At 44.8% G+C, this 26390-nt stretch overlaps 1 protein-coding gene and 1 long non-coding RNA gene across 3 annotated transcripts in view; one reads left to right on the plus strand and one right to left on the minus strand.

Moving 5' to 3' along the window:
- Adh7 (alcohol dehydrogenase 7 (class IV), mu or sigma polypeptide) overlaps positions 1-26390 on the plus strand; it is a 33979-nt gene that overhangs the window by 2183 nt on the left and 5406 nt on the right. Inside the window, exons 3-8 of one of the 2 annotated variants that reach the window (XM_006500919.3) lie at positions 17463-17662; positions 21467-21568; positions 22716-22854; positions 23485-23572; positions 23666-23882; positions 25945-26205. In XM_006500919.3, coding sequence (XP_006500982.1) covers positions 17645-17662; positions 21467-21568; positions 22716-22854; positions 23485-23572; positions 23666-23882; positions 25945-26205 — 825 coding nt within the window. In that variant the 5' untranslated portion in view covers positions 17463-17644. Of the gene's footprint in view, positions 1-17462; positions 17663-21466; positions 21569-22715; positions 22855-23484; positions 23573-23665; positions 23883-25944; positions 26206-26390 lie in introns of those variants that run through there. The other variant, NM_009626.4, reaches the window with a different exon arrangement.
- The window catches only part of 0610031O16Rik (RIKEN cDNA 0610031O16 gene), a 28947-nt gene continuing 13027 nt past the window's right edge, over positions 10471-26390 (minus strand). The window contains exon 3 of the long non-coding RNA NR_045760.1: positions 10471-11006. This is a non-coding gene — a long non-coding RNA (RIKEN cDNA 0610031O16 gene). The remainder of the gene's footprint in view (positions 11007-26390) is intronic.

Genomic DNA, 26390 nt, shown 5'->3' on the forward strand with positions numbered 1-26390 from the left:
GGCACCTCATTAACATGGCCAGCAATGAACTACTATTTGTCTTTTTTTCCATTTTTATTAGGTATTTAGCTCATTTACATTTCCAATGCTATACCAAAAGTCCCCCATACCCACCCACCCCCACTCCCCTACCCACCCACTCCCCCTTTTTGGCCCTGGCGTTCCCCTGTTCTGGGGCATATAAAGTTTGCATGTCCAATGGCCCTCTCTTTCCAGTGATGGCCGACTAGGCCATCTTTTGATACATATGTAGCTAGAGTCAAGAGCTCCGGGGTACTGGTTAGTTCATAATGTTGATCCACCTATAGGGTTGCAGATCCCTTTAGCTCCTTGGGTACTTTCTCTAGCTCCTCCATTGGGAGCCCTGTGATCCATCCATTAGCTGACTGTGAGCATCCACTTCTGTGTTTGCTAGGCCCCGGCATAGTCTCACAAGAGACAGCTACATCTGGGTCCTTTCGATAAAATCTTGCTAGTGTATGCAATGGTGTCAGCGTTTGGATGCTGATTATGGGGTGGATCCCTGGATGTGGCAGTCTCTACATGGTCCATCCTTTCATCTCAGCTCCAAACTTTGTCTCTGTAATTCCTTCCATGGGTGTTTTGTTCCCAATTCTAAGGAGGGGCATAGTGTCTTCATAGTCTTCATTCTTCTTGAGTTTCATGTGTTTAGCAAATTGTATCTTATATCTTGGGTATCCTAGGTTTGGGGCTAATATCCACTTATCAGTGAGTACATATTGTGTGAGTTCCTTTGTGAATGTGTTACCTCACTCAGGATGATGCCCTCCATGATTCCATTTGGCTAGGAATTTCATAAATTCATTCTTTTTAATAGCTGAGTAGTACTCCATTGTGTAGATGTACCACATTTTCTGTATCCATTCCTCTGTTGAGGGGCATCTGGGTTCTTTCCAGCTTCTGGCTATTATAAATAAGGCTGCTATGAACATAGTGGAGCATGTGTCCTTCTTACCAGTTGGGGCATCTTCTGGATATATGCCCAGGAGAGGTATTGCTGGATCCTCCGGTAGTACTATGTCCAATTTTCTGAGGAACCGCCAGACTGATTTCCAGAGTGGTTGTACAAGCCTGCACTCCCACCAACAATGGAGGAGTGTTCCTCTTTCTCCACATCCACACCAGCATCTGCTGTCACCTGAATTTTTGATCTTAGCCATTCTGACTGGTGTGAGGTGGAATCTCAGGGTTGTTTTGATTTGCATTTCCCTGATGATTAAGGATGTTGAACATTTTTTCAGGTGCTTCTCTGCCATTCGGTATTCCTCAGGTGAGAATTCTTTGTTCAGTTCTGAGCCCCATTTTTTAATGGGGTTATTTGATTTTCTGAAGTCCACCTTCTTGAGTTCTTTATATATGTTGGATATTAGTCCCCTATCTGATTTAGGATAGGTAAAGATCCTTTCCCAATCTGTTGGTGGTCTTTTTGTCTTATTGACGGTGTCTTTTGCCTTGCAGAAACTTTGGAGTTTCATTAGGTCCCATTTGTCAATTCTCGATCTTACAGCACAAGCCATTGCTGTTCTGTTCAGGAATTTTTCCCCTGTGCCCTTATCTTCAAGGCTTTTCCTCACTTTCTCCTCTATAAGTTTCAGTGTCTCTGGTTTTATGTGAAGTTCCTTGATCCACTTAGATTTGACCTTAGTACAAGGAGATAAGTATGGATCGATTCACATTCTTCTACACGATAACAACCAGTTGTGCCAGCACCAATTGTTGAAAATGCTGTCTTTCTTCCACTGGATGGTTTTAGCTCCCTTGTCGAAGATCAAGTGACCATAGGTGTGTGGGTTCATTTCTGGGTCTTCAGTTCTATTCCATTGGTCTACTTGTCTGTCTCTATACCAGTACCATGCAGTTTTTATCACAATTGATCTGTAGTAAAGCTTTAGGTCAGGCATGGTGATTCCACCAGAGGTTCTTTTATCCTTGAGAAGAGTTTTTGCTATCCTAGGTTTTTTGTTATTCCAGATGAATTTGCAAATTGCTCCTTCTAATTCGTTGAAGAATTGAGTTGGAATTTTGATGGGGATTGCATTGAATCTGTAGATTGCTTTTGGCAAGATAGCCATTTTTACAATGTTGATCCTGCCAATCCATGAGCATGGGAGATCTTTCCATCTTCTGAGATCTTCTTTAATTTCTTTCTTCAGAGATTTGAAGTTTTTATCATACAGATCTTTCACTTCCTTAGTTAGAGTCACGCCAAGATATTTTATATTATTTGTGACTATTGAGAAGGGTGTTGTTTCCCTAATTTCTTTCTCAGCCTGTTTATTCTTTGTATAGAGCAAGGCCATTGACTTGTTTGAGTTTATTTTATATCCAGCTACGGGAAACAGCTTTCTACCTGTTGTAAAGGACTTACTGCAGGTAAGCCTAAACTGTGAGCTTTAGGGACTATACAGGGTAATATGCCCATCTGTCACTGGGCCAGCACTGTCTCTTCATTTGCACCTTTCACATCCTCATCTTGTTCCTGCTGAATTAAGGAATTCCCTTTACAGAAGCTTAAAGCAAACAGGAGATGGAAATCACTAACTTTCGATGGTAGCTAGAATCCCAACTATTTTGACAGTGCCTGACACTTCCCAATATTTACCTGACTGAAGGTATCACAGGATTCAAATAGTAGTGTAGTGTGTAGTCGCCCCTCTAATCCTCATTTTTATCTCTGTGATTCCACTTTCCTATGCCAAAGTATAGGGGAATTATGAGTGGGACAATTCCTAAAGATGAGCCAGTCAGGCATCTTCTTTGCCTCCCACTACTGAGGGAGATAAAACCCATGCTGGAATGGCTTCCCTCTTTCCACCGAGTGCTTGATTTGCTGTTTGTTGAGTACATCTGTTTGAATTTGGCAAGAAAAAATTCCCAAGAAGTGCCAAAATGAGGTCTTGGTAGTAGAGCATCTTAAGCTCATTTAAACAAAACAAAACAAAACAATCCCAAAAATGTCATAAAAAAACAAAAAACAAATAAAGCAAAAGAACAGTTGGCATGGTAAGCTATCCCTTGATTAAAACTCTTAGGTATTCAATATTGGTGGTACAGCAGTGAACACTGTTTTTTCCCAGCACCTGGGAGGCTGAGACAGGAATATTGGAAGTTGAAGGTTAGAGATCCTGTCTTCAAACAGACAACCAGCATTAGACTAGCACTGGCTGATACACATTCACTTACTATTCTTGTTTAAACTCCACATAGTCTTTGGAATATACAGTGATAAACAGCTTTTGGCTACATGCTTAAAAGAGTTCGTTAGGGTTGTCTGGGGTGTACAGTCAGTCTCTAACACAACAGTTCCATCATGGTGACATGAATCTGCCACCAGTATCTCTTGAAGAGACCAGAAGCCAAGTCTCTAATAGATCAGTTCTTCAGTGCACCTACATCTCCAGTCACCTTCTACTGACATTACAGTAGGATGGCCACTTGCCCTCATGGCGTCCCCTGGAAAAGTACATCCTGAGTCTTTTATCTGAACCCCTTGGTACCCACCCAAAGGAGAGCTCATTAGCAGGTCTCCTGCAGGGCTAAGCTTCTAGGATGCTTGGCTTCCTTCTTGCTCAGGCACTGCACTCTCTCCTCCGTGTTGGGGATTGGTTCTAATGCTTTGTTACAGGGAATCTGTGTGTCCAAATGCTGAAGGTCCCTGGCCTCCAATTGGTTTTTGTTGATCAATAAAGAGCCAAAGGCCAATGGCTTGGCAGGATAAAAGTGACAGGACTTCCAGGTTCCCAGGGAAAGAACGGAGGAAGAAAGAACTGCCCCTGGAAGGGCTGCCCAGGGGGGTCTTAGGCAGCAAAGATAAGGGACTGCCCAGAAGGAGCCAGGGAAGTAAAGATAAAATATGGATGTAGGAGGTGTTAAGCCAGGAATACCAGAGGGGAGTGTTTGCTGCCTGCGAGGAGTCTTAGAAGTGTCCAACCATAGATCTAGTCAAGGCATATCAAAATTAAGCTGGTGTGTGTGTATGTGTGTGTGTGTGTCTTTCATTCACGAATCCAGAGGGCTCTGGTGGGTGGCTGGAAGAGCAATATGGTGGGAGCCAAAGAGGTTTAACTAAGTCACAGCTACACCTCTGTATTTGTGAAATATCCCAGCATCTCCCTTGTAGAGTTTGTAAGCTTTCCCCCCCTTTTTTTCCCTCTTTCTTCAAGGCAGATTCTCCTATGTGCTGTTTTGACTTCCTACCTCACTGAGTCATACAGGCGCAGCCTCTACTCAGCTATCCTACCTACAGGTTCTCATGACGCCTCTGACAGAGACACTGAGTGTTGGATTTAGGTCCAGCCTTAATGGACAAACTATATGCATGAAAATAAAATAATTTCTAATAATGTCACACTCTGGCATTTGGGTAGACATGACTTTGAGGCTGACTCTAGTCTATGCAGTCTTCTTTCTCCTTAGAGAGTTCTACACACACACATACACACACACACACACACACACACACACACACACACACACACACACACAAAACACAAGACAGCATTCACTTGTTTTTAGTTTTACCCCACAGTCTTGAGTCTCTACTGCTATGAGTAGCCTAATCTATCTAGAGATAACTACAAGTTAATTTTGCATCACTTGTAAATACATTTAAAGTCAACAGTCCAAAAAGAATAAAGTAGACATAAATCATTCAGTGTATCAGATGATGCTGTAGTGAAGAACTTCTACCTCATGCTTAGAAGCTACCTGAGCCAACAACAAACAGCAATAAAGCTGATACCTGTTGACTGTTCACCGTTTGTCAGAGAGTAAGTCAAGTGTCTCATATGTTAGATTTCTTCATTTCTTCTCAGAATGCTATGAAGTATGTGCTACTTAACCTTCTTTTTATAGACAAAGAAAATGAGGCTTGTAGAAATAATGCCTCAAAGTTACAGTATTTGCTAAATTGATGTCGCAGTTCAGACATTGAGCTCCAAGCACTGCTCAGTATTTTCTGTATAAGAAGACGAATCCTCTCCATTTGGAGATGAGGGAGACAATGTAGAGAAGAAGACATCATTTCCCAAAGTCTCAAACCTAGTGAGTCTGGGATGCTATCCCTGGTCCGATTGGATGTAAATCTAAATTCCTTTTATGGCATTTGTCAGTTTAATTCAACAAGGACCTGAATGATGAGAGATGAGGTGAAGGGCACGATTGGCTCTTTGAGGGTACAGCAGATCACAAAAGGAGGAGGTGGAACCTTGGAGCAGGGCATGGCCTGTTTGTCCACGAGCTTATGAAACCCATGTCAGCCTGGCGTGCCCAGTTGCACAGGGCTCCTCACTGTGTGACTGCGAGAGTGTGCACACGAATTAGCAGGATAGGAAGGGCTTCACACTGCTGCCCTTGGATGTGGGGACTCGGGATTCTCACCAGGGACTTTGCTCGTCGATAGAAGGGATTTGTCTTAGGGCTCAGGACACTGCTCCATTCACAACTCCTTTCACCCCTCCCCCATTCCATTTTATTCTTTTTTTTTCTCTTCTTCTGTGGGGAGCGGGTGTGGCGGCAGTCCCAAAGGCGCCAGGGACTGCAGCTAAGTCATATGACTTGCACCTGACTTCCTCATATAAGACACAAACATCTTGAGTGCTGCACAGGTGTACCAGGATACTGGTGAATCCAATTTGATGGAGATATGCCCCTGCTGCCCTGATTAGCTGAAGCTGCGTGCCTGGTGAGGTGGCGTGGCCTGCTGTGCGTGGATGGGAACTGAGAGTATAAAAGAGTGAGAGGCCCAGGGTTCGGGGGAGATATAAAAACAAGGGAGATATAAAAACAAGGGAGATATATAAACAGGGGAGATATAAACAAGGGAGATAGAAACAAGAAGAAACAGGACTGAATAAATGTGTGCAGAAGGATCCTGTAGCAGCGTCGTTCTTCCTGGCCTGTTGAGCGCGCGCAAGAGTTGGTGCCGAAACCCGGGAAAAGAAACATCTTCAGTCACGAGCGAAGACCCCCTGCTACAGGGAGGATTCAGAACTGCATAACGGGGAAGAAGGGGTTAATAAAGTGTTCCCGTAAAACAGACTGTTGAGAAGGATCCGGCGTGGATTCAGAACTCTTCAGCTGGGGAATGGTACTGATGAAGAGAAAGAAGAAAGATGAAGACTGAGTAAACTGCTGTTAGAAGGACTGGTGGTCGCATCGTTCTTGCTGGCCGAGATCAGGTGCGACAATTGGTGGCCCGTACGGGGAACCGACTCCCCCACCGAGTTCAGAACTTTCAGCAGTCAGTGGTTGCCGGCAGGGTAAGTTCATGGTGAGTGAAACTTGGGACCCCAGGAGTTTGGGAAGGACCTCGGATAAAATAGAGGTGAGCATAAAGTTGCCAGGAAGTAGGCACAAAGTAACCCAGGAGTTTGGGAAGGACCTCGGATAAAATAGAGGCGAATATAAAGTTGCCAGGAAGCAGGCTTTGGGACAAGTTAAGGTTCCTGGCTTTGGGACAAGTTAAGGTTCCTGGTTTTGGGGACAAGTTAAGGAACTATGATAACCTCAGTGTAGTGATCAATAGATCCTCGCTGTGTAGTTATGCTTTTTTCTCCCATTGACCCTTTGTGGGTAGGTCTGATAGTTTTGGTATTGTTTGTTCTGATATATGGACTCTGTTACTGTTTGAATCAAGAGGCAGTCAAGACAGGTCAGAAAATCCTTACAGAGCAACAAGAAAGTATGTCGGAAGAGAAGGGCTTAAAAAGAAAAAGGAAAAAGAAAGGAGACACAGTGTTATCAGGTGGACAGAAAGGACAAAATAAAAGAGCAGAGGTGGAGGAGGAAGGCGAATTAGCTTTTGTGCCGCCTCCCTATGCCTCCTCAGCAGCCACCTGTAGGTGGACCTTCTGTCCGGAGATTTGGAGAGGATCGACCAGATCAGGTGTTGACGTGGGCGAGAGGGTCTGTTTGTGTGTTTCCACAGGACCAGATGGAACCTCTTTGGGTGCCGGAGAGATTGGTGAGACGCTGCAAGAATGAGGCTCCTGATCCAGTTGCCCCTGTGGATGTGGTGGATGATCCCACAAGCACAAAGGATGGAGCTGAGATGAGAGATCCTTTCGGTATTCCAGAAGCCGATACCAGCTCGACATGACATTCAAATTTTTCCACGCTTTTTGATCCCTGAATTCCCCTTAAAGAGATATCCCCTCTGGCCATCTATCCCTTGCTTCAGGGAAGATGAGCGGGGATGAGAGCCCTGGGATGTATGCTTGTTATAGTGTGTGTGTTTTTTGTGTTTGGCACAAGTGTTAGGTGCAGAGTGTGCGGCCCGCACTTTCGCCATGGTAGCGTAGGCTTTTGCTGCAGTGGAGGCAGGACAATCTCCTCAGATTCGGTTTGCCGCTCTAAAAGAAATAATGCTGCTTTATGCCATGGGTTGCGAGGCTAAGCACTGCACAGAGGATAGCTTGCTGTTGGCATCCTGTGGAAGGCACGTCTGATTGCATGAAGGTTCAGTGTCCTAGTTCCCTTCCCCCAGGAAAAACGACACGGGAGCTGGCCAAGACCTCTCTGGGTGATGAGCCCAAGGGATGGTTTTGTGTAGGGCCCCTATGCTTGCACACTGGGGATCAGACCTCTACCTTCACCCATGAGGCTTGCTTGCAGCAATTAAGATCTTGCCATAGATTAATCAACATCCTGGCCCTTTGATGCACCTGCCGCAAGCAAAACACAATCTCCCCAGGAGTGGCTTGGCATGATTGAGAGGTAGTCAGTGATAAGACTCCCTGGGCATGTCACCAACCTAAGACAGGGATCAAACCAATGCTGTTTGTCACCCAAGGACGGGTAAGGGGCATGGCTGCGGGGGGCTATCTACAGACATTCTCTCTGCCAAAAAAGAAAAAAGGGGGAATCAGCGTCGTTCTTCCTGGCCTGTTGAGCGCGCGCAACACTTCTTCTCCTCCCTTTTGCTTAGCTATTTTATAAACATTTCCATAATCCACTCATAGGTCCCATGTGCTTCCGGGAGCTTCTCATTCCTTCTTCAGACTACCTCTGAGGTCATGTTGAGTCTTAGTCCCATCTTTAAAATAAACTACAAGATTGCTTAGCTTGCAGGGGTTAATGAACAAATTAGATAATAGATTAATGAGCCCATAAGCACTACATGCAATTATTTGAAGGAAAATTCATTAAGTCATAAAGAAAACAAGTGAGCCTGACTGAGGTCATTCCTAACATATTACTTCAGAGGTAAGAAAGTCATCTCTCCTCTTTACACACTGCAGAAATTTGGACCTATCTCTGGCTTTTAATAATTTCCCTGACATAAAATCTTCTATGCCATTTCCCCACAAAGTATTGAAATGTCTCAGACCTCCCTAGAAATGAATGCCCAAATGGATATTTCTAAGACGAGGTCTCAACTGTGGGAATGAACCCACCACCACCAAACCATTCCTTGTCAGACTGTGCAATGATTTATTTTCCTCTCATTCATTCATTCATTCATTCATTCAGTTTACAGTTCTCTCTAACCTGAAATCATAAGGTAGAACAGGCTAGCCTCAAACTTTAGGTCCTTCTTCGGCCTTTGTCTCATTAGGCATTGTGGGTGTATGTCACTATGCCAGGGACACTTCTAATTAGAAAAACAAATTTACCACAACTTAGGCATAGTTAAGCCATCTCTGTTTGAACTTGAAGTTTTTCTATTTTGAAATAATCCAGAACAGACTGCGGACTTGTTCGTAAGTAGACCTCTCTGACATGCTTCCACCTCAGGTCTTAACTTGCCTCCAGCTTTCTCTTGTTAGGTAATAGCTAGTCCCACTCTCAGTGAAAATGGTTGTGTCATTCACAACAAGCTGGGCGATTACTTCAGTCCTTGGGTAAGTTGACTACTGAAAAGGACTCTCCCAAAAGCAAACTAGGCATCAAAGAAAAGGGGAAGAGCTTGTTGGTAAATGAGATCCCAAGGAAAGGACAGTGTGGTTTCCCTTTTAGCAAGGGAAACCTAGGTAGGCCAGAAAGATGTGGTTGGTCTGAGTCTGTGTCTAGTTAGGACTTTATTGTAGGTTAAGGTTGATTAGGGTGTTGCAACTTCTGGACTTGAAGAATCCGCCTGCTAGGGTCTGGGGAGATGGTCCTGCCAGTAAATCATCTGTCTTGCAACTTTGACTTGAGTATGGAGTTTGTATTCCCAGCAGCCATAGAAATGCTTAATGGGCAAGATGGCCTCCAGCATGCAGGAGGTTGAGACAGAAGAGCCCTGGACCAAGTTAACTAGCTAGCCCAAAAGAGAACTCTCTGGAGTTCAGCAAGACGCGCTTTCCCCACGATGTCCCCGGGTGGGTTTTGGGCTGTAGGTAAGCCCTGGAAAACTGCTCTGGCGGTAGGGAAGCACTGCATCCCCGGGCCTATAAGGAGGTTGGGTCTGTTTGGGTCTCAGGCTCTCAGGTACCACGGGATGCTGCGGAAGTGCTGAGAATGGAGTAGGGGCCGCAGACTGAATCTAGCCCCAGGGTGTGGGGGAGGGAGGGGAGGAGGGATGGGGAGCCTCAGCTGTCCCATGGGTGATATCCTTGTCTTGATGATGGCAGTCTTGGGCTTGGTGGCTGGGAGCACAGCCTTCTACGGGAGATTAGACTGCGGCTCTATAGGCAAAGGCCTTCTTCATGGTTCCCCAGGGTGGAACGCGATGAAAAGAGGCAGTCCTTGATTTTAAGGCATTTACTGTCATGGCTGAGCGTGGATGAGTAAAACCGTACCCCACTTCTCAGTGTGGGCCTGAGATTAAATACCTTTTGCAGGGAGAAATGTCTGGGAAGGAGAGTTTATTGGCTAAGCCCTCCAGGTCCTTAGGAACCTCATTAAAATGGAGATCTGTCTTGAGCCTATTCACATAGGAAATGACTACAGGTCATATAAGTGGAGGGGTTTGGGGAGTTGCCCTTATGTTGCCTTATGAGAGTTGCCTTTATGATGGCCACAAATCTATGGGGGGGGGGGTTGCAGCGACAGGGGCCTGGTGCCTGGGAACAGGCAAAACACCTACCGTCCCTTCAGGGTTTCTGGGGCTTCAAGTCTTAGCTCAACCTACCTTTCACAGTCCCACAGCTCCCTACAGCGGGGTTCTCTACCCACTCTTTCATTGTAACCAGGTGTGTTGTATAAACACACTCAGCCCATCTAACACATTCAGTGGTGGATCTTTGAGACATAAGTCTTTTTTCTATTTTTCTCAAAGCCAGCCTCCAACAAATTTCCTTCCACTTAATTTCTATCTCAAGGAGCTGAAAATAGTTGACACAAGAGTGGGGTGTTAGTCTAGGGAGGTGACTATCAGAGATCTGCTTTGCTGGTAGTGCAGAACACAAGACGCTTCTGGGTAGCCAGAGCAGGAATAGCTGACTCACAGTGACTGCAGAGTTCTTGTTCTCTGAAGGCCCAGATAGCAGTGGACCTTGAATGAGACAAAAGGAAACAAATGGAATGATTGGTGCTGAGGGGTCGTGCATTTTATAAAATTATGTGCAAGGCCATGTGTCACTCCCTCTCTGTCACAATCTTCATTGTCCTTGCAAACTGTCTTATATTTCAGCGTATATTAGATAGGAGTTGGCCCCTGGGGAATTTCTACTTTATATTCTGGCATCTATAATCAGCCAGAAATGTCAGGGCCGGTGTCAATGAAAGCAGTCATGATGATGTCTGTGGTCTTCAATCTGAATGTGTCCTTGCTGTCTTCTGATTTCCAGTCATCAGTTCCTGTGTAGATAACCGTGACTTCAGTCCACCCTCCCCCTGACTTCAGTCCTCCCTCCCCCAAGAGCAGGGCTGTGTGCTGTTCTGTTATTTGTAACTGGTTCTGTCCTTTTAGTGACAAATAGTTTAAAATTATCCTGAATTGAGGGATGGAAATTTTTCTTCTTTATATCAAGAGAAAATTCATCTCAAGTGTTTTGTGTAGGTTTCTGTGTCCATGATTCAGAAAGCAAAGGAGGTGCTTTCGTTTTCTTAGCTTGGAACCCCTGCAAAGACAAAGATTTGTCAATATAAATAGGTTGAAGCAGAAGCGAAGAAGTTCAGGTGGAGTATTGACTGCGACCACCCCTGCTCACCACCCACAAGAGCACTGAAGACCAAGGTACTTCAGAAAGCAACATCTGAATAGGGCTTGAACCTCTACAGTGAAGATGTGGCCTACAGACACTTCTGCTAGCATTCTGGGCTTCAACTCAGTTTTAGAGGCAAGCCAGGAGGAAAATGCTGTGCCAGAAAGCGTTTGTGAACCCCAAAAGTCCACAAAAGCACCAGCCAATGCAATAGCATTAGGGTCTTTAATTTACAAGTTTGAGCTTGGCCACACCGCTGACTCTGATGCAGCAGAACCGGGGGGTATAGCTCAGAGGTCTCAGCAGGACAAGGCTTTATAGGAAATGGCAAGCAAAGGGGGGGGGGTGGAAGTGGGGGGTTAGCCGGGCAAGCATCTTGTTGTATGACTATTGTAAGCTGATAGATGGGTGTTCTGAAGCAAAACCCAGAACAATCACAAATGGTCTGAAGGTGCATCTGAAACAGACTAATCTTTGATTGACTGTTTCTAGGAAGTAGCTAAGGAGTAATTCTGGGGTATGGGCCAAGGACAAGCCATGGATTCCTTCCTGGTACTTGGGTGCAGCCTGGGTTCAGCTATAGGTCAACTGTCTTTTGAGATGGAGGCTGGTCCCAAGATGGAGTAGGTTTGGTCTCTCAAAAACATTGGAAAGAGACTTAAAGCAAGAACACATAATGAACTTGCCTCATGGGATGCTTTCTTCTTCCAAGGCCATGTCTCTTGCCTTTGGGTTTCTGGGCCAGCTTCCTTCCTAGCTGCTCAGGTGTGTTCACATGGGTTTTCTGTTTGCTTGCTTGCTTTTTTTTTCTGCAAGAAGCAGCTTCCAGGCTCAGTCTCTGAAGTAACTGTTAAGCCTCAGTAGCCAGAAGCCATTTTCAACATGTCCTAGCCAGACACGTGGGAACATTTACCACCTACCCACCCTACATCCTTGCACTCACAAATGTGTGTGCGTGATTGTGTGTGTGTGTGTTTAAAGAGAGATAAAACCAGAAGAAAAACCAACTTGGGTTTATTTTTCTCCACTCTACTTGACCTTCTCAAATTGAAATTCCCATCAAACAGCAGTCAATTGGAAACTGGGCAAATGAAGACTTTTATTCAAAGCACATGTGACATCCTTGTCTTGCTTTGAAAGAAAAAAAAACCCTCACTATTCTCTTGAGTTAGTTGGGTGTGCGTGCAAAGGCAGATGTGCTGAAGCTGCCAAGCATGGTCTCCAGGGCGGCCCTAGGAGCTGGCATCAGTGCCTAGCAGAGGATTAACCTCCCACATCAGGGCAGAGCCAGGGCTCTTCCACTGCCCTGCCCCTGGCATGCCTTGTGCCCAGGCCTGGCATAGCTGCAGAAAGGAGGCAAGGATGGGTTTCAGCTTGCAGCTGTTTGCCTACAGCTTACGTTCTCAGCGTTAGACTGAGAGAATGTGAGAAACCAAGGCAGAAAGCCCACCCTCAAGGTTTGGTGATTAATAAGGTGGATCAAAATTCAGCAATGTTTTCCCATGATGCTGGGTGACTAAGCACTTCTGTGCCCTTCAGTGATTACAGTCCCATGGCTCTTTCTTCTAAGAACTCAACCATCCATTGATTTCCATTTCCATGTTTATGAGATGGCTTTCCTCCCTGGTAGCCTTAGAGATATGGTTATTATCATTTCCGTTTTTACTTCACGAGTGCCCCTACCCCTGTCTCACTGACACTTCTCAAGAAGCCACAGATGGAAACAGTTGGCTTCTCTTTGTGTTTCCCAAGTATACAGTGTGTCCCCTTAAGCACTAGCCACCTCTGGAGCTGGTATGTTAGCTAGCTCTTCTGACTTCAAAGGCTCTCCTCTATCCCTGCTGTCCTTGTGGGACAGGGTGCTCAGCATCCTGGATGAGCTGATGAGAAATGGAAAGGAACAGTGTCCTAAGAAACAGGATCAATGACCCCATGCTAACCCTGCCCAGTAGGTTTCAGAATTCACAGTCTAGGCAAGGCCGCTTGAAAATAGTGGCAATCAGCGAGTTTCCATAAACCTGGGCCTCTCTGGGTCAGGGCACTGAAAATTCGGCATTCTCGAACCTTCCTGCTGCTTGAGAATCTGATGAGTGATCAACTCATGTATGGATCATAGTTTATCTATCTCTCATTTCTGATTTTTCGGTAGAAGTTGATATTCAGAGGACTCTTGATGTCCAAACTTTTGGAAAATTCGAAATTCCGGAGGCTTCTAGGACCTCATAGCTAAGCTATGCAAGGACATTTCTCTATCATCTCAAACACTTAAAAAAAAATCCAAGCAATAAATGAGAATAATAAACTATGTGACTGGAGTCAAGTTATGACCAACATTTGCTCCTGGTTATGAGTGGAACAGTGTACTAGCAGTTTCCTCACCACAAATCCCTGAGACATGTGAGCACTGTAGCTACTGTCTCTCCCGCTTGCACACATGCTAGGTGAAGTCGCCTAAGTGGGAACACAGGCCCTGAGACAAGCACACTGTGTCCCAAACCCTTATTCTTAGAGCACATTTCATAGAGTCTTCCCAGCTTGCCCAGCAATCTGGACTGTGTGGGTTCTTTTCATGACAGACCTTCCTTAAGTGCTGGCATTAAAGGCATGGGTCACTATGCCCATCTTTAATGTATTGTTAAATTCAGTTTATGTTAAAGCCTAAGTAATATATTAAGGCCTAGATTGAATGTTAAAGCCAGGTAACAGTTACCTGGCTAGCCTATAATTATAAGGAAACTTTCTCATATGTTTCTGCTGCTATTAGGAAATTTTCTAGTGCCAAGATTGATTACCTATTCTGTTATATTCTGTGGCCTTGGAAGACAATCACAATAAAAGTCAATAGAACTGTTTTGTATCATTACCCACAATAATCTTGGACCTGAACCAAGCACCCAGAAGCACTTCTTGCACCTGTGTATAAGCTTTTATGGTATAAACTACCTCTTGGATAAACAAGAGACACCTGCACCAATATAAGAAACTACTTGGAATAAGACTTCCATTTTGAGTAGTGGTCTAGTAAAGTCGCAGTCCCCAAGGAGGTCTTGGGTACTGACATCGTACTTGGCAGAAAGAGACATGTAAGTGTTTAACTGACATCACCACTGGCAAGTTCATACATGAATGTTAGACAAGGCATGTTGCCTGTCACCTTGGAATACCCCAAACCAATGGGAGCAGGATAAGTGTACAACAAAGACGTTCCTATGGAATCCTTTATCCCTAAATCCTGGTTGGCATAATAACATGACACAAATGTTTGTGGATTTGGGGCTTAAAACCCCTGTAGGATTTTAATTCAGGGTCATGGTTCAGTTCCTGAATCTGAACCATTGCCCTGGTTGACCAGTCCTGGGGCGTATGCTCAATAAACCATCCCTATCTGACTGAGACCAGTGTTTGTGTGGTTTGTGGAGCAATTCCTGCACTCCAACGGTCTATAAGCCTTTTATTCAAGATTTTTGCATCAACCTCCATCAGGGAAGTGGTCTATCGTGTTTCTGTTATTTTATCCTTATCTGACTTTGGTATCAGGGTAACAGTCTTGACAGGATGAGTCTGGTGTGTTCCTTCTGATTATATGGAGTTATTTGAAAAGTACCATTGTTAGCGCTTTTTAAAGGAGTTATGGAGTTCAACAGGGAATCCTACTGCCCTGAGGTTTCCTTGTTGGAAGACGGTTATCGGTTATTATATCAATAGTTTTGTTCATTGAAGAACAGTTGTTTATATCTACTTAATACAAATTTTGCGTGTTATATGAGTCTCTGAATTTATTCATTTCTTCTAGACTTTCCAGCTCTTTGAATATAGGATGGTTAAGTATTTTTTCCCATGATTGCCTCATGTCTGTTCTTCTGTCTTTTTTTTTTTTTATTTCATTAATTTGGTCTTCTCTTTTATTTGGCTAGTTTGGCTAAGGACTATTTGATCTTTATCTTTTCAAAGATGCAAAGTTTTATTTGTGTCTTTGTCTCCATTGTCGCTTGAGTTTCTAGTTCACTGATTTGTCCAGTTCCTCTAGGTTTAGCTTATACTCCCTTCCTAAGGCTGGCCGTGAGTCATTAGCCTATTCATTCAAGATCTGTCTTTGTCTCGTGAACAATCACAGTTTTAAACTTACTTCTCAGCCTTACCTCCCAGGATGGCACCTGGCGCTACCCTGTAAGACACTGAGTGTGACAACTGTGGCTCCTCTGCACAGCTGTACCACCAAGCGGAGTCACTCCCTGCCGCACAGTGTTCTCTTCTGTACTCAGGCCTGAGGCGACTGTCGGTCATTTATCTTTAGATGAGGCATCTGCCTGGTCCAGAGCCAGGGATTAGCCATGTGCTGCCCATTCCTTTGCTGTGCGTTCTGCTGTTTTTCCCTACTTAGGCTTTCATCTTACATCCTTTGTGCTAGCCCTTGTTCCCAGCCTCTCCCTGTTCCGAAAAGCATCACCTTCCATCGTTTGCCATTTGACTTTTCTCATTCATTGCTTTGTTTGGAGGAGGAAGCTTGTAATCTGATGCCTTACCCTGGAGACTTCAAGCTGTGCATTTTTAGTGTGCTTTTCCATATAGCATTTGTATTTATTCTCTGAGAATTTCACACACACACACAATACATTTTGATCATAGCCGGCTGTCTTTTCCTTCCTTTCAGCTCTTCCTGGATTCCAAGTCTCCCACCCCCCCCACCCCCCACCCCCACCCCCGCATAATAATTTTTTAATTGGGTACTTCCCAACTTTCAGCTTTTGACATTTTTTTAGCTAGTCGATTCTGGGGAGAGATGGATTGGTAACATTAAGACCTTATTTAACATCACCTGGCAGATTAACATGAGAATAGTTTACTTTTCAGACTAATATGTTATGAAGTCTTGCAAAACCCTTAAGGAGTTTATCAACTGAGAAACTTTTCCTTTGTGCCAGCCCCACCCGTGTTGGCTCTCTGCTGCCTTGGAGCCAGCTCCACCCTTGTTAGTTCTTTTGCCTCTGTTCTGAGGAAAACAAGCTTTTGTTGCTGAGTCTGGGCTTGGTCTTTGATGGTTGAGATTCAGAATGTCTGTCTGTCCGTACCTGCCTATCTCTTGTCCGCGGTGCCTACAACAAGAGCTGCGGTTCTCCACCATTGCTGCCAAAACAACACCGCTTGCATACGAGCCTGGTCCACTGGCAATGCTTTTACCTACTGGGTTTACTTTGGCCAGTGCAGTAGACTCACTGATTATAATTACCACTTCTGAATTAGATATAAATATGTGTGAAATCGGACTTACAGCACCTACTGCATTATGCCGAGAGACCTGTGGACATGTTTTCCGTTATTCAGAGGAGTTTGTCAATGTGTAAGTAGCTGAACAACAAACTCTGGCAAATATCTTCCGGGTTGGTAAGAGCCCTTATTCTATATTTCAGGATTGAAGAGTTTTGTCTAAAGACAGAAAACCTGCCTCACTGTGTCACCCCGCAGGAGTGAAATTTTGTCACTGTATGGAGGGTTTGTTGGAGGCAGTAGTGTACCAATGTGACAGCTAGCCACTGTCACATAAATACCTCTTCCTCTCAAAGGCAAAAGCAGATCCAGAAGGGTCTGATGCTGCTGCCTACTGGACAACAGTGGCTTGGAATGATGGAACAGCTAAATGCTTGCCCAAGTAGATTCCTTTAGGAATGCAAGAGCCTCTTTGTATAGCAGGATTCTGATTCCCTCTCGGTCCTTCTGGATACCAATGTGCGTAAGCAGTAAGCAATTCTGTGGGTAAATAATGTGATCTTGAGCCAAATGACAGGTTTCCTGAGAGCAAAGACAAGTTATAGTTAATTTCCCATCTCCATCGCCATTACTGGTTTTATACATTTTCTTGCATCTACTATACATACATACAAACATATATTCCCAGTGATGGAGAATTCAGGGACTTGAGGCAACTGCTCCTAACTATAATGAAGAATGCAGTGTGTGTGACAAATAACACAACATACGTACATGATATACAATTGTATGTGTATGTTGCTAAGAACGGAGACCGGATCAAGTCATGTGCTCTACTATGGAGTCATACCACAACCCTCATTTATATTTAACCACACTTTCTACAAGCTATATCGAGTGCAAATGGAGTGCAAATACAAATGCCTAACCACATAGCTAAAGTCAGCTACCTGACAGAACAGCTTGCACGTAGAAGGCATGCAATGCACTCTGTATCAATTGGACAGAGCTGAACTAACACGACCTGTTTTTATATTCTCTAAAATAAAATGGGTAAGGGTGTTTTCTGGCCCTTCATAGTAGACTTGATTATCCAATGTTTGTTAGCTTCTTATTTTTGTCTAATCATAATGTGTATTGTATTTCTTTTCACCACTTGACTTGCAGGAGGGTGGAGCTTCTTGGGTTGGGAAAATTCTAAGGCTATGAGTCATGTTGCCAAAGGCAAGCAGAACTTCCAAGTCACGCTATTTATTGAAGGCCGAAGATGCTGGTACCCATAGAAGAGTGAACCGTGCCTCAGTCAGAAGACGTTCCTGTTTGCAGGCCACACACCCAGGAGAGGCAGGATGGGCACCGCTGGAAAAGTAAGGGAAACGTTTCAGCTTGTTCAGTCTCTTGAGCTAATAATGGGGGTTGCTTCTGAGAGATCTGAATCCTGGAGAGAAACTAAATACTATTTCTCGAGGAAGGCAAGGCTGTTAAGTAACACACGTTGGGGAGATGTGGGTAAATTGCATCAGAATACCAATCGCAGCAGGATTCAATTGAAAACCACATGCTGAACGTTCTCCCAGAAAGCAGGGAAGGGAAGTAGAGAACTGGGATTTCTATGGGCATTATTCATAATTTAGTTTCCAGCTAGCCAGTCATTTGCTCTGGATAGCAAACTGTTTCCATAAGGAGACTTCAACAGGGTCAGTGGTATCTCCCCAATCCCTTTCTAGAGTCTAAAGGGTCCAGGATCTCCTGTGTTGGGGGATCGTGCCCTACTGTTGAGAATGGAAAAAGTGAATTCAGGAATGCAAAGTCAACAACAAAGAAACCGCATGTTCCGAGTTTCTGAGGACATGTTTTATATCACAGTACAATTGCAAACACTCTTGGAAAATAGGACCGTGTGGTGGATAAAGCGTGTTTATTCCTTCAGAAGATGACAGGGCCAGAACAGTGACAGGAACTCAGAAAACAAGGCTGGCTTTTTTTCCCCCTCTTGCAGATTGGGTTGATCGGGTTCCTGCTTTAAACGCGTGTGTAACCGCTTGAGATGTGGGGTACTGTTTTTGGCATTACTTTTAAACAACTTCATTTAGTCTACCTTAGAATTTTAGGAAGCTAAAAATGATGTTTGAAGTCTGGGAAGCATGAGAGACGAGGTCTGAACGCTAGAACCTGAAATAACTTTCCCCGCAATTGAAGAGAAATGGAATGGAAACATCTTAGTTTGAATCAGAAATCCAGTAAAGACCAATAATCAGAATTAACTTTGCACTGTGGAAGTCAGGAACACTGCCCTTAGAAATAAGTGGCAGAGAGCTGGCATGAATCTTAGAACACTTTCAACTCCACACAAGCCTTTCTGTGGCCTCCGTCATGAGAATGCCCAGCCACTGATCGAACATTTCCAGTAACCGGGAATTCAGGAACTCCTAGCTATGATCAGGAATCCAGCACACATGACAAATAGCACAACAGATTTAAAATGTTGACTTGGTGATGGTATACAGAGGGGTAGTTCAAGGTGGGTGATGTGGTCCCCAAACTGTCCTTCTATTTCCATGCATCTCAGGAAGAGAGGTTCCCTTAATATCAGGACTCCTCCTGTTAATTTTCTGATGTTTCATTAAAAAAAAAATGATTATGATAGTTTGCTAAAGATGCCATTAACAAAGTACCAGGACTGTGCGGCATAAAGAACAAGGATTTATTTGCTCATACATCTGGAAGCTGGGATCCTGGGAACAGAGTGTGGACAAGATTGGTTCCTTTAGGAGCCCTTTCCTTTGCTTAGGAGTACTCTGCTTGTGTCTTCCCGTCCCTTAACCTCACTGTGGAAATAGCCTACAGGACTGCTCTGTCTAACTTCAGTGACCACATTGTAACTCGATTGCAATGTGAAAAGACCCAGTCCGCAATTGTTTACCCTCAGATTCTGAGGTACTGAGCATTAGAGCTCCAACACACAAATATAATGACGACTTTGGGCTAGTACAATGTTTATTCTAGAGAATCAGGATAAACAATATATGGAGGAAATCAAGCATGTTCTCATATTATCAAACTAGCACTGACTGTTTTTGCCTGGCTTGTTTCCTTATATATTCCTCAACCATATTTTATGTGCTCTACTCATATAACACACAAATATCTTTGACCTAATTTTCCATCTTTTTAAAAAGGCTTATTTGTTTTATTTATGTAAGTTCACACTGTCGCTGTCATCAGACACACCAGAAGAAGGCATCAGATTCCATTGCAGATGGTCGTGAGCCACCATGTGGTTGCTGGGAATTGAACTCAGGACCTCTGGAAGAACAGTCAGTGCTCTTAACCACTGAGCTGTTCAGTATCTTACACTGATGTGTAGGTTTAGGTCAGTTTCCTCTGCTCTTGTTTACATATTTCCCTTATAGTCCTGAGATGACCTCTGAAGCATATTGTTTTTTTTTTTTCCTACAATTTGTTCTCCCCGAACTGTGGGGTAAAAGTGTCAATACATGCTTGTGTCTTGATGTACTGAGCAGATCGCCTTCCAAAGAGGTAAACCTGAGTAGGATTGCCCATCTTACTGCTTAGACAAAATCAGGCATTCTTGTTCAGTAAAAAGTCATTATTAACTCGACAAACAGAGAACTATAGCTTGTTATTTCTGCTCTCTTAAAAATGTTCTTAAGACCAAAAAGAAACATACCACAAAATATAAATTTGTACATATATGTATTTGGCTTAAGTCCTCCATGCGAATCTCCTGGGATAGAGGAGCAGTTAGGTGGGCAGATCAGTGATTGGAGACCTTGATACTTCCTTTATACATTTGATTAAGCTCTCTGTGTGCCAGACAGAAAGCGACTTTTACCATTTTACGTTAAGCATTCTCTCAGAGCACCTCTGTGTTCTGCTGAGACAGCCTGCTGTCCATCAGCATTCAACACATGGAGATCATTGTACATGCTGTATTCCCAGCACGCAGGAGCTTGAGACAGGAGGATTGTTAAGTTTGGGGCCAGCCTAAAGCCTGAGTTACACAGCAGGATGAGAGGGCAGGATAATGGCCTCTGAGGAGCAATTGTTTCCTCTATGGTATTTTTTTCTACCATTGTTAAATATAAAAGTTACTCTGTGCTCTCTGTCACTGTCCCTAGCAACTTTCTTACATGTAGTCTCTTGAGAAAGGCACTGAGGCATCTGAAGGGGCTTGCATGAGTTGGCCAAGAAGTTGAGGAATAATGTGTTGTGAATCAGGACACAATGGGTATTTTACATTTTGTTTTATTTTTATCCGTATGCTCTCACTCTCTCTCCTTCCCCACCACGCATGCACATGTGTGTGCACGTGCATGTGTGTGTGTGTGCATGTGTGTGTGTGTGCCTGTGTATTTGCCATGCATGTGCATATTTGAGTGACTATAGGTGCCTGTGTTCCACTGTGTGGAAGTCAGAAACCAACTTACAGACTCCCTCTCCCTCTCCCTCGCCCTCTCCCTCGCCCCCTCGCCCCCTTGCCCCCTCGCCCCCTCGCCCCCTCTAACACACATTAGAATTAGACAATTTTACTAAAAGCAGTTAGCAGAAGTGCCTGGCGGTCAATTGCTGGGTAGATACTGTCTGTACAAGGTAAGCAGGTCTGACTTGAGCTAGGTTTAAACTACGGTGAGGAGATGCAAAGACACAGGTGACACTCCTGCAGCACAGTCACAGTCCTCAGGCTTCACCACGGTGACAGCCCATGTCTTCCCGTGGGTCATCTCATTGCGTCACCATTGCCACGTGGCTGCAGATGTCATTAAAGACCGGATTACATTCTCACAGACGGATCGCTGTGTTTCCTGGGTAACAGACTTGTCCTTTGTTAAGAAGATGACAGGTGTACTTATCTATTGCATTTGAAATCATACCAATAGACGAGTTTATTAAAGACCGTGTGGATCCCAGCCCTGACCACATGTGCTGTGTGCTCTTGGGTCTGTCATTCCATGTCTCTGGGCTGATTTCTCAGACCATTTCATCAGAAAAGGGTCCACACAAGATGATTTGTAGGGCTTTAAGTTCTGTAATGGAAGGGAAGCATTCTTAGAAAATCAGAATGTTAGGCATGATTCTCTGAGAATATTATTATGACTCAGGCAGTTTGCATGCATGATTAGCTCCAATAACCATGTTTGGGTTCTTAGGTTATTAAGTGCAAAGCGGCTGTCCTATGGGGAGTGAACCAGCCTTTCTCCATTGAGGAAATCGAGGTGGCCCCACCAAAGGCTAAGGAAGTCCGTGTTAAGGTAAGAAAGGGGCTTGGAACACAGAAACATGGAAACCGGTGTCATTTACACAGAGAAAGCCATTGTTGTAAGACTGACTTCCTTTTAAATATCTATGGATTTATTGATTTAATGCATGGGGGTGTTTGTCTGCACATATGTCTGTATACCACCACATTTGTGGTCAGTGCTAGAGGAGGCCACTGGATCCCCTGGAACTGGAGTTGCAGGGATGCAGTTGGGAGCTACTGTGTGGATGCTGGGAACCAACCCTGGGTCCTGCTAAGCCATCTCTCCAGCTCAGAGGTTGGCTTCTTAAAAATAGGTTTCCCAGCTAACTTACCCACTGATCATGTCTGTTGTTAGGAAAATGATCGTGCTGGCTGTGAAGTGTACTAATTACAATGCTAATCTAACTTATTAAAGAGATATTTGTTGAATTTTTACCGATGTAGTGTTTGATAAAAAATGAACAATAGTCATGACCAAGAATTGTCTTAAAATCTTCTGGGATCGCAAGGTATTGAGATATGTGTGTATGTATGTGTGTGTGTATATATGTATGTATGTAGGTATGTAGGTAGGTAGGTAGTATGTGGCCCAGGGAACAGAACTTTGGACATCACGCATGCCAGGCAAGTACTTTCCCAAAGAAATGTATTTCTAGCTATGCTTTCACACCTTTCTTAGAGACAGGGTCTTACTAAGTCACAGCAGCTGACCTTGAACTCACTTTGTAGCCTGTGTAGGCTATGAACTTGGTGAGCCTCTTGCCTCTGTTTCCCCAAAAGATGTGACTGCAGGCCTGTGCTACCAGGGCCACCTAGAGGATTCTCACTAGGAACTCCGTTGTGCCTGAGAAGTAATAGCTTCCTGTAGTGCCCCGCCCCCGCCCTTTGGACAACCCTTCACCTTTGGTCTAGACTCCCTTGTTTAGCAGGCCTTTATGCTAATCTCTTTTGACCTCTTCCCTGTAGAAGGGCATAAAGATCCAAACCTGAAGGGAGACAGCAATGCCCTAAGTCTCTGAAGCCAGGGATCGTGGCCCCAGGCTTGCTTTAGGCTCAGGCTGGTCTAGCAGCAACTCCATAATGTGAGAAAATGATGCAGAGTTAAAGAGAACTGTTTGCTGGCCATGTAATGTCGTTGCTGTTTGTTTTCAACACAGATTTTGGCCACAGGAATCTGTCGCACAGATGACCATATAATAAAAGGATCGATGGTGTCTAAGTTTCCAGTGATTGTGGGACATGAAGCAGTTGGGGTTGTGGAGAGTGTTGGAGAAGGGGTCACTACAGTGAGACCAGGTATGGAGGCCTTGATTAATACTGTTAAAGGGACAGCACATGATCCACTAGGGGTCAGCAGAGAGACGCAACTTAAGGGAACTGTAGGCGTGCCAATTGTACCTAGTAAAGTCAGCTCCCCAAATCTCAGTCTTCAACACTGCTTTGTGGTACTTATAACTCTTAGAATATTTTTAAAAAATATTTATTTTACGTATATGAATGCACTGTAGCTGTCTTCAGACACACCAGAAGAAGGCATCAGACCCCATTACAGATGGTTGTGGGCCACCATGTGGTTGCTGGGAATTGAACTCAGGACCTCTGGAAGAGCTGTTTGTTAGTGCTCTTAACCGCTGAGCCATCTCTCAAGCCCCCAGAAAAATTTAAAGACATTTTTGTGTATAATATAGGTTCAAATCACACCTGTTTTACCTATTAATTATTCAACTAATTAATTAATGTAACTATTTGTGGTCCTCAAAGTAACGTTCCAAGGCTGGCCTGAAACTCACTACATAGCCCAGGCTGACCTGGCAATCTTCCTATATCAATCTTGTACTGGGATTACAGGCATGAGCCACCAAACCTTCTTACTTCATACTTTAATGCAAATGAATGACATCTTATGTCACTCTACTTTCCTTCTAGGTGACAAAGTCATCCCCCTCTTTCTACCACAGTGTAGAGAATGCAACGCCTGCCTGAACCCAGAGGGCAATCTCTGCATTAGGAGCGAGTAGGTGGCCGTTTTTTTCAGCCAGTCATTTGGGTTCCCCATGGTAGTTTCTGGATTGACATAAGGAATGTGTACATTTGATGTATCAAACAGTCTGACAGGCCGTGGAGTATTGGCTGATGGCACTACCAGATTCACCTGCAAGGGCAAACCGGTCCAGCACTTCATGAACACCAGCACCTTCACTGAGTACACGGTGCTGGACGAATCCTCCGTAGCGAAGGTTGACGGTGCGGCTCCGCCTGAGAAAGCCTGCTTGATCGGCTGTGGATTTTCCACGGGTTATGGAGCTGCTGTTAAAACTGCCAAGGTAAGAATTGGGGCCGGCTAGCGTAGCTTCTGCCTTCCCGCCTGACAGCCTTTCAGAAGGGGATTTTCACAGAACCCTAAAGCAATTTGAAAGAGGTGGGATCAAAGTCGAAATTTTATTTCTAAATACATGGAGCTTCAGCTTCTAGATTTACTTCCTGCCGCTGCCACATCTCTTTCTGGCCAAATCACTAAAGTTTAGCTTCCCTGGATCTCTTTTCCCATCAAATGCATCTTGGTGATGCTATGTCAGCTTGCTGGAGAGTCTATAAGTGAACTGTCGCAGACTGGGTGGCTTAAACAAATGTTGACTGCCATAGAGTCCTGGAAGTCCATAGGTCAGAAGTCTAAAATTGGAGTGCTGGCACGGTTGGTTCCTTCCGGCTGCTGGGGGAGGACCTGCTTCAGGCCTCTCTTCTTGCCGTATACATGGATGCGAATAGCCCAGTCATTTCACATCATTTTCCTTACTGTATCTTTATATCTGTTGGCATTCCTTCTAGGCTCCGCCCCACAGTTACCTGGCAACAGCTGGCTATGCCTGACTCACTTTAAAAGGGTCTGCTTGTCCCCTACTCTCACTTCGCCCCTAGCTCCTACTACCTCCCCCATTTCCGCCCTCCATTCCCCTCCCCCTCTCTCTGCACGTGCTCATGACTGGACTCTATTCCTCCTCTCTCTCTCTCTCTCTCTCTCTCTTGCTCTCGCTCTCGCTCTCTCACTCTTTCTCTCTTCTATACTATACCGTTGTATGGCTGGTCCCTCAGGGGGAAGGGATACCTCAGCATGGGCCCTGCAGAGGCACCCCCTTCCCCCACATCACACCGCAACCCCTCCAAACACATCCCTGACTTCTTTTTCTTTTTATAAAACACAACAATATCTAAGTTCCATTTTGTGCTGTGAGAACACCAGTCACATTGAGTCAGGGATGTGCTAGTCGGTTTTATGTTGTTACAACAGCACGTCTGAACATGGGTAAAGAAAGCTGGTTTATTTGGCTCGCAGTTTTGAAGACCACGTGGTTCCATGTGTTCAGCCTTTGGCTAGGGACCCCTCCAAGCTCCCTCGCAGCGTAGGCGCTGAGACAGGAGGCAGCATGCACAGCACAACGTGTGACCTCATCTTACCACAGCCCACTCACCAGGAAACTAACCACGAATGACTCCCCACTGAGGCCAGCACCTTCAACACCCCGCTTACCCACCCTTAGGCTACACAGGTTTCACGGCCTCTTACACGGGGCGGTCGGTTACTCTGCATACAAAGTCCCCAGCACACAAGCCCATGACAGACAGCTCTAACTTCATCCAAACCACAGCTAAGCTTTTCTCAGTCACATCATTGTAGCTCAATGGCCTCTGCAAAGACATTCTTCAAACAAAACCAGATGTTGAGGTACAAAAGGTTCATGTTTCACCACGTGGGTTGGAGGATACAGGGAAGACAAGCACAGGTGCCATGTCACATGAAAATGCTAGTGAGATTTTAAATATGCACTTGGATCCAATCTTTGTTATTCTTCTAGCAAGAAAATCACCACGGGCTGAATCCTTCTTTAATCTAGCACAGTGCCGGGTACAAAGCCCAAAGTTGGTTTAAGTATGATAACTTTTATCAACCATTGAATTGCATGTGGCATGGAAGTTGAACTTGGCAGGATTCAAAAAAAGACAATATATCTCAAAATGACTCAGAGTCAGGGTTATTCAGTGCTGTCCTTCAGACCAAACCTAAAACAAAGCAGCGGGCTTTGTGGGAAAGACAATAGGGCGGCCTCAGTGTTTGTCTAAGCCTCCTGTAAGAGCAGAGGGGGTTGGGGGTAGGGCCAGGCAGGGTACAAAGGTTTCTGGTCTATGGCTAAGCCTTTAGGAAAACCTTCTGTTCATCTGGCAAATACTGCTGGGCTTTGGCCAGTACTTCTTTTCTCAGTCATCCTTCCACTTGTGAGTCTTCCTGTGTCACCCTCATTCATCTGGCCCACGTCATGGCCACGTCAAGTCTGTGCTCCGGACACTGAGAATGCTTTGCCGGTTTCGCTGTTAACTCCTTTCTCTCCACAGGTCACCCCTGGCTCCACTTGTGTTGTCTTTGGCCTGGGAGGAGTTGGCCTGTCAGTCATCATGGGCTGTAAAGCAGCTGGTGCCTCCAGGATCATTGGAATCGACATCAACAAAGACAAATTCCAGAAAGCTCTGGCCGTAGGTGCCACAGAGTGTATCAGTCCCAAGGACTCTACCAAGCCCATCAGTGAGGTGCTATCCGACATGACAGGCAACACCATACAGTATACTTTTGAAGTTATTGGGCGTCTTGAGACCATGGTAAGACTCAAGATTCAGGAAGCCACAAAGTGCCCAAGCTACAAGATGTATTCAGCCTAAAAGGGATTTTTCATAGCTTCATTAACAACCAATTCTGGAAATATCTGTGACTCAGGCCAAAAAGCGCAGGGCTGCTGAGAAGGCTCAGTGAGTAGAGGGCTTGTCTCCAAGCCTGATGACCTGAG

The sequence above is a fragment of the Mus musculus genome, chromosome 3 (assembly GCF_000001635.26).
Source record: "Mus musculus strain C57BL/6J chromosome 3, GRCm38.p6 C57BL/6J".
In the NCBI taxonomy this organism is placed as follows: Eukaryota; Metazoa; Chordata; class Mammalia; order Rodentia; family Muridae; genus Mus; species Mus musculus.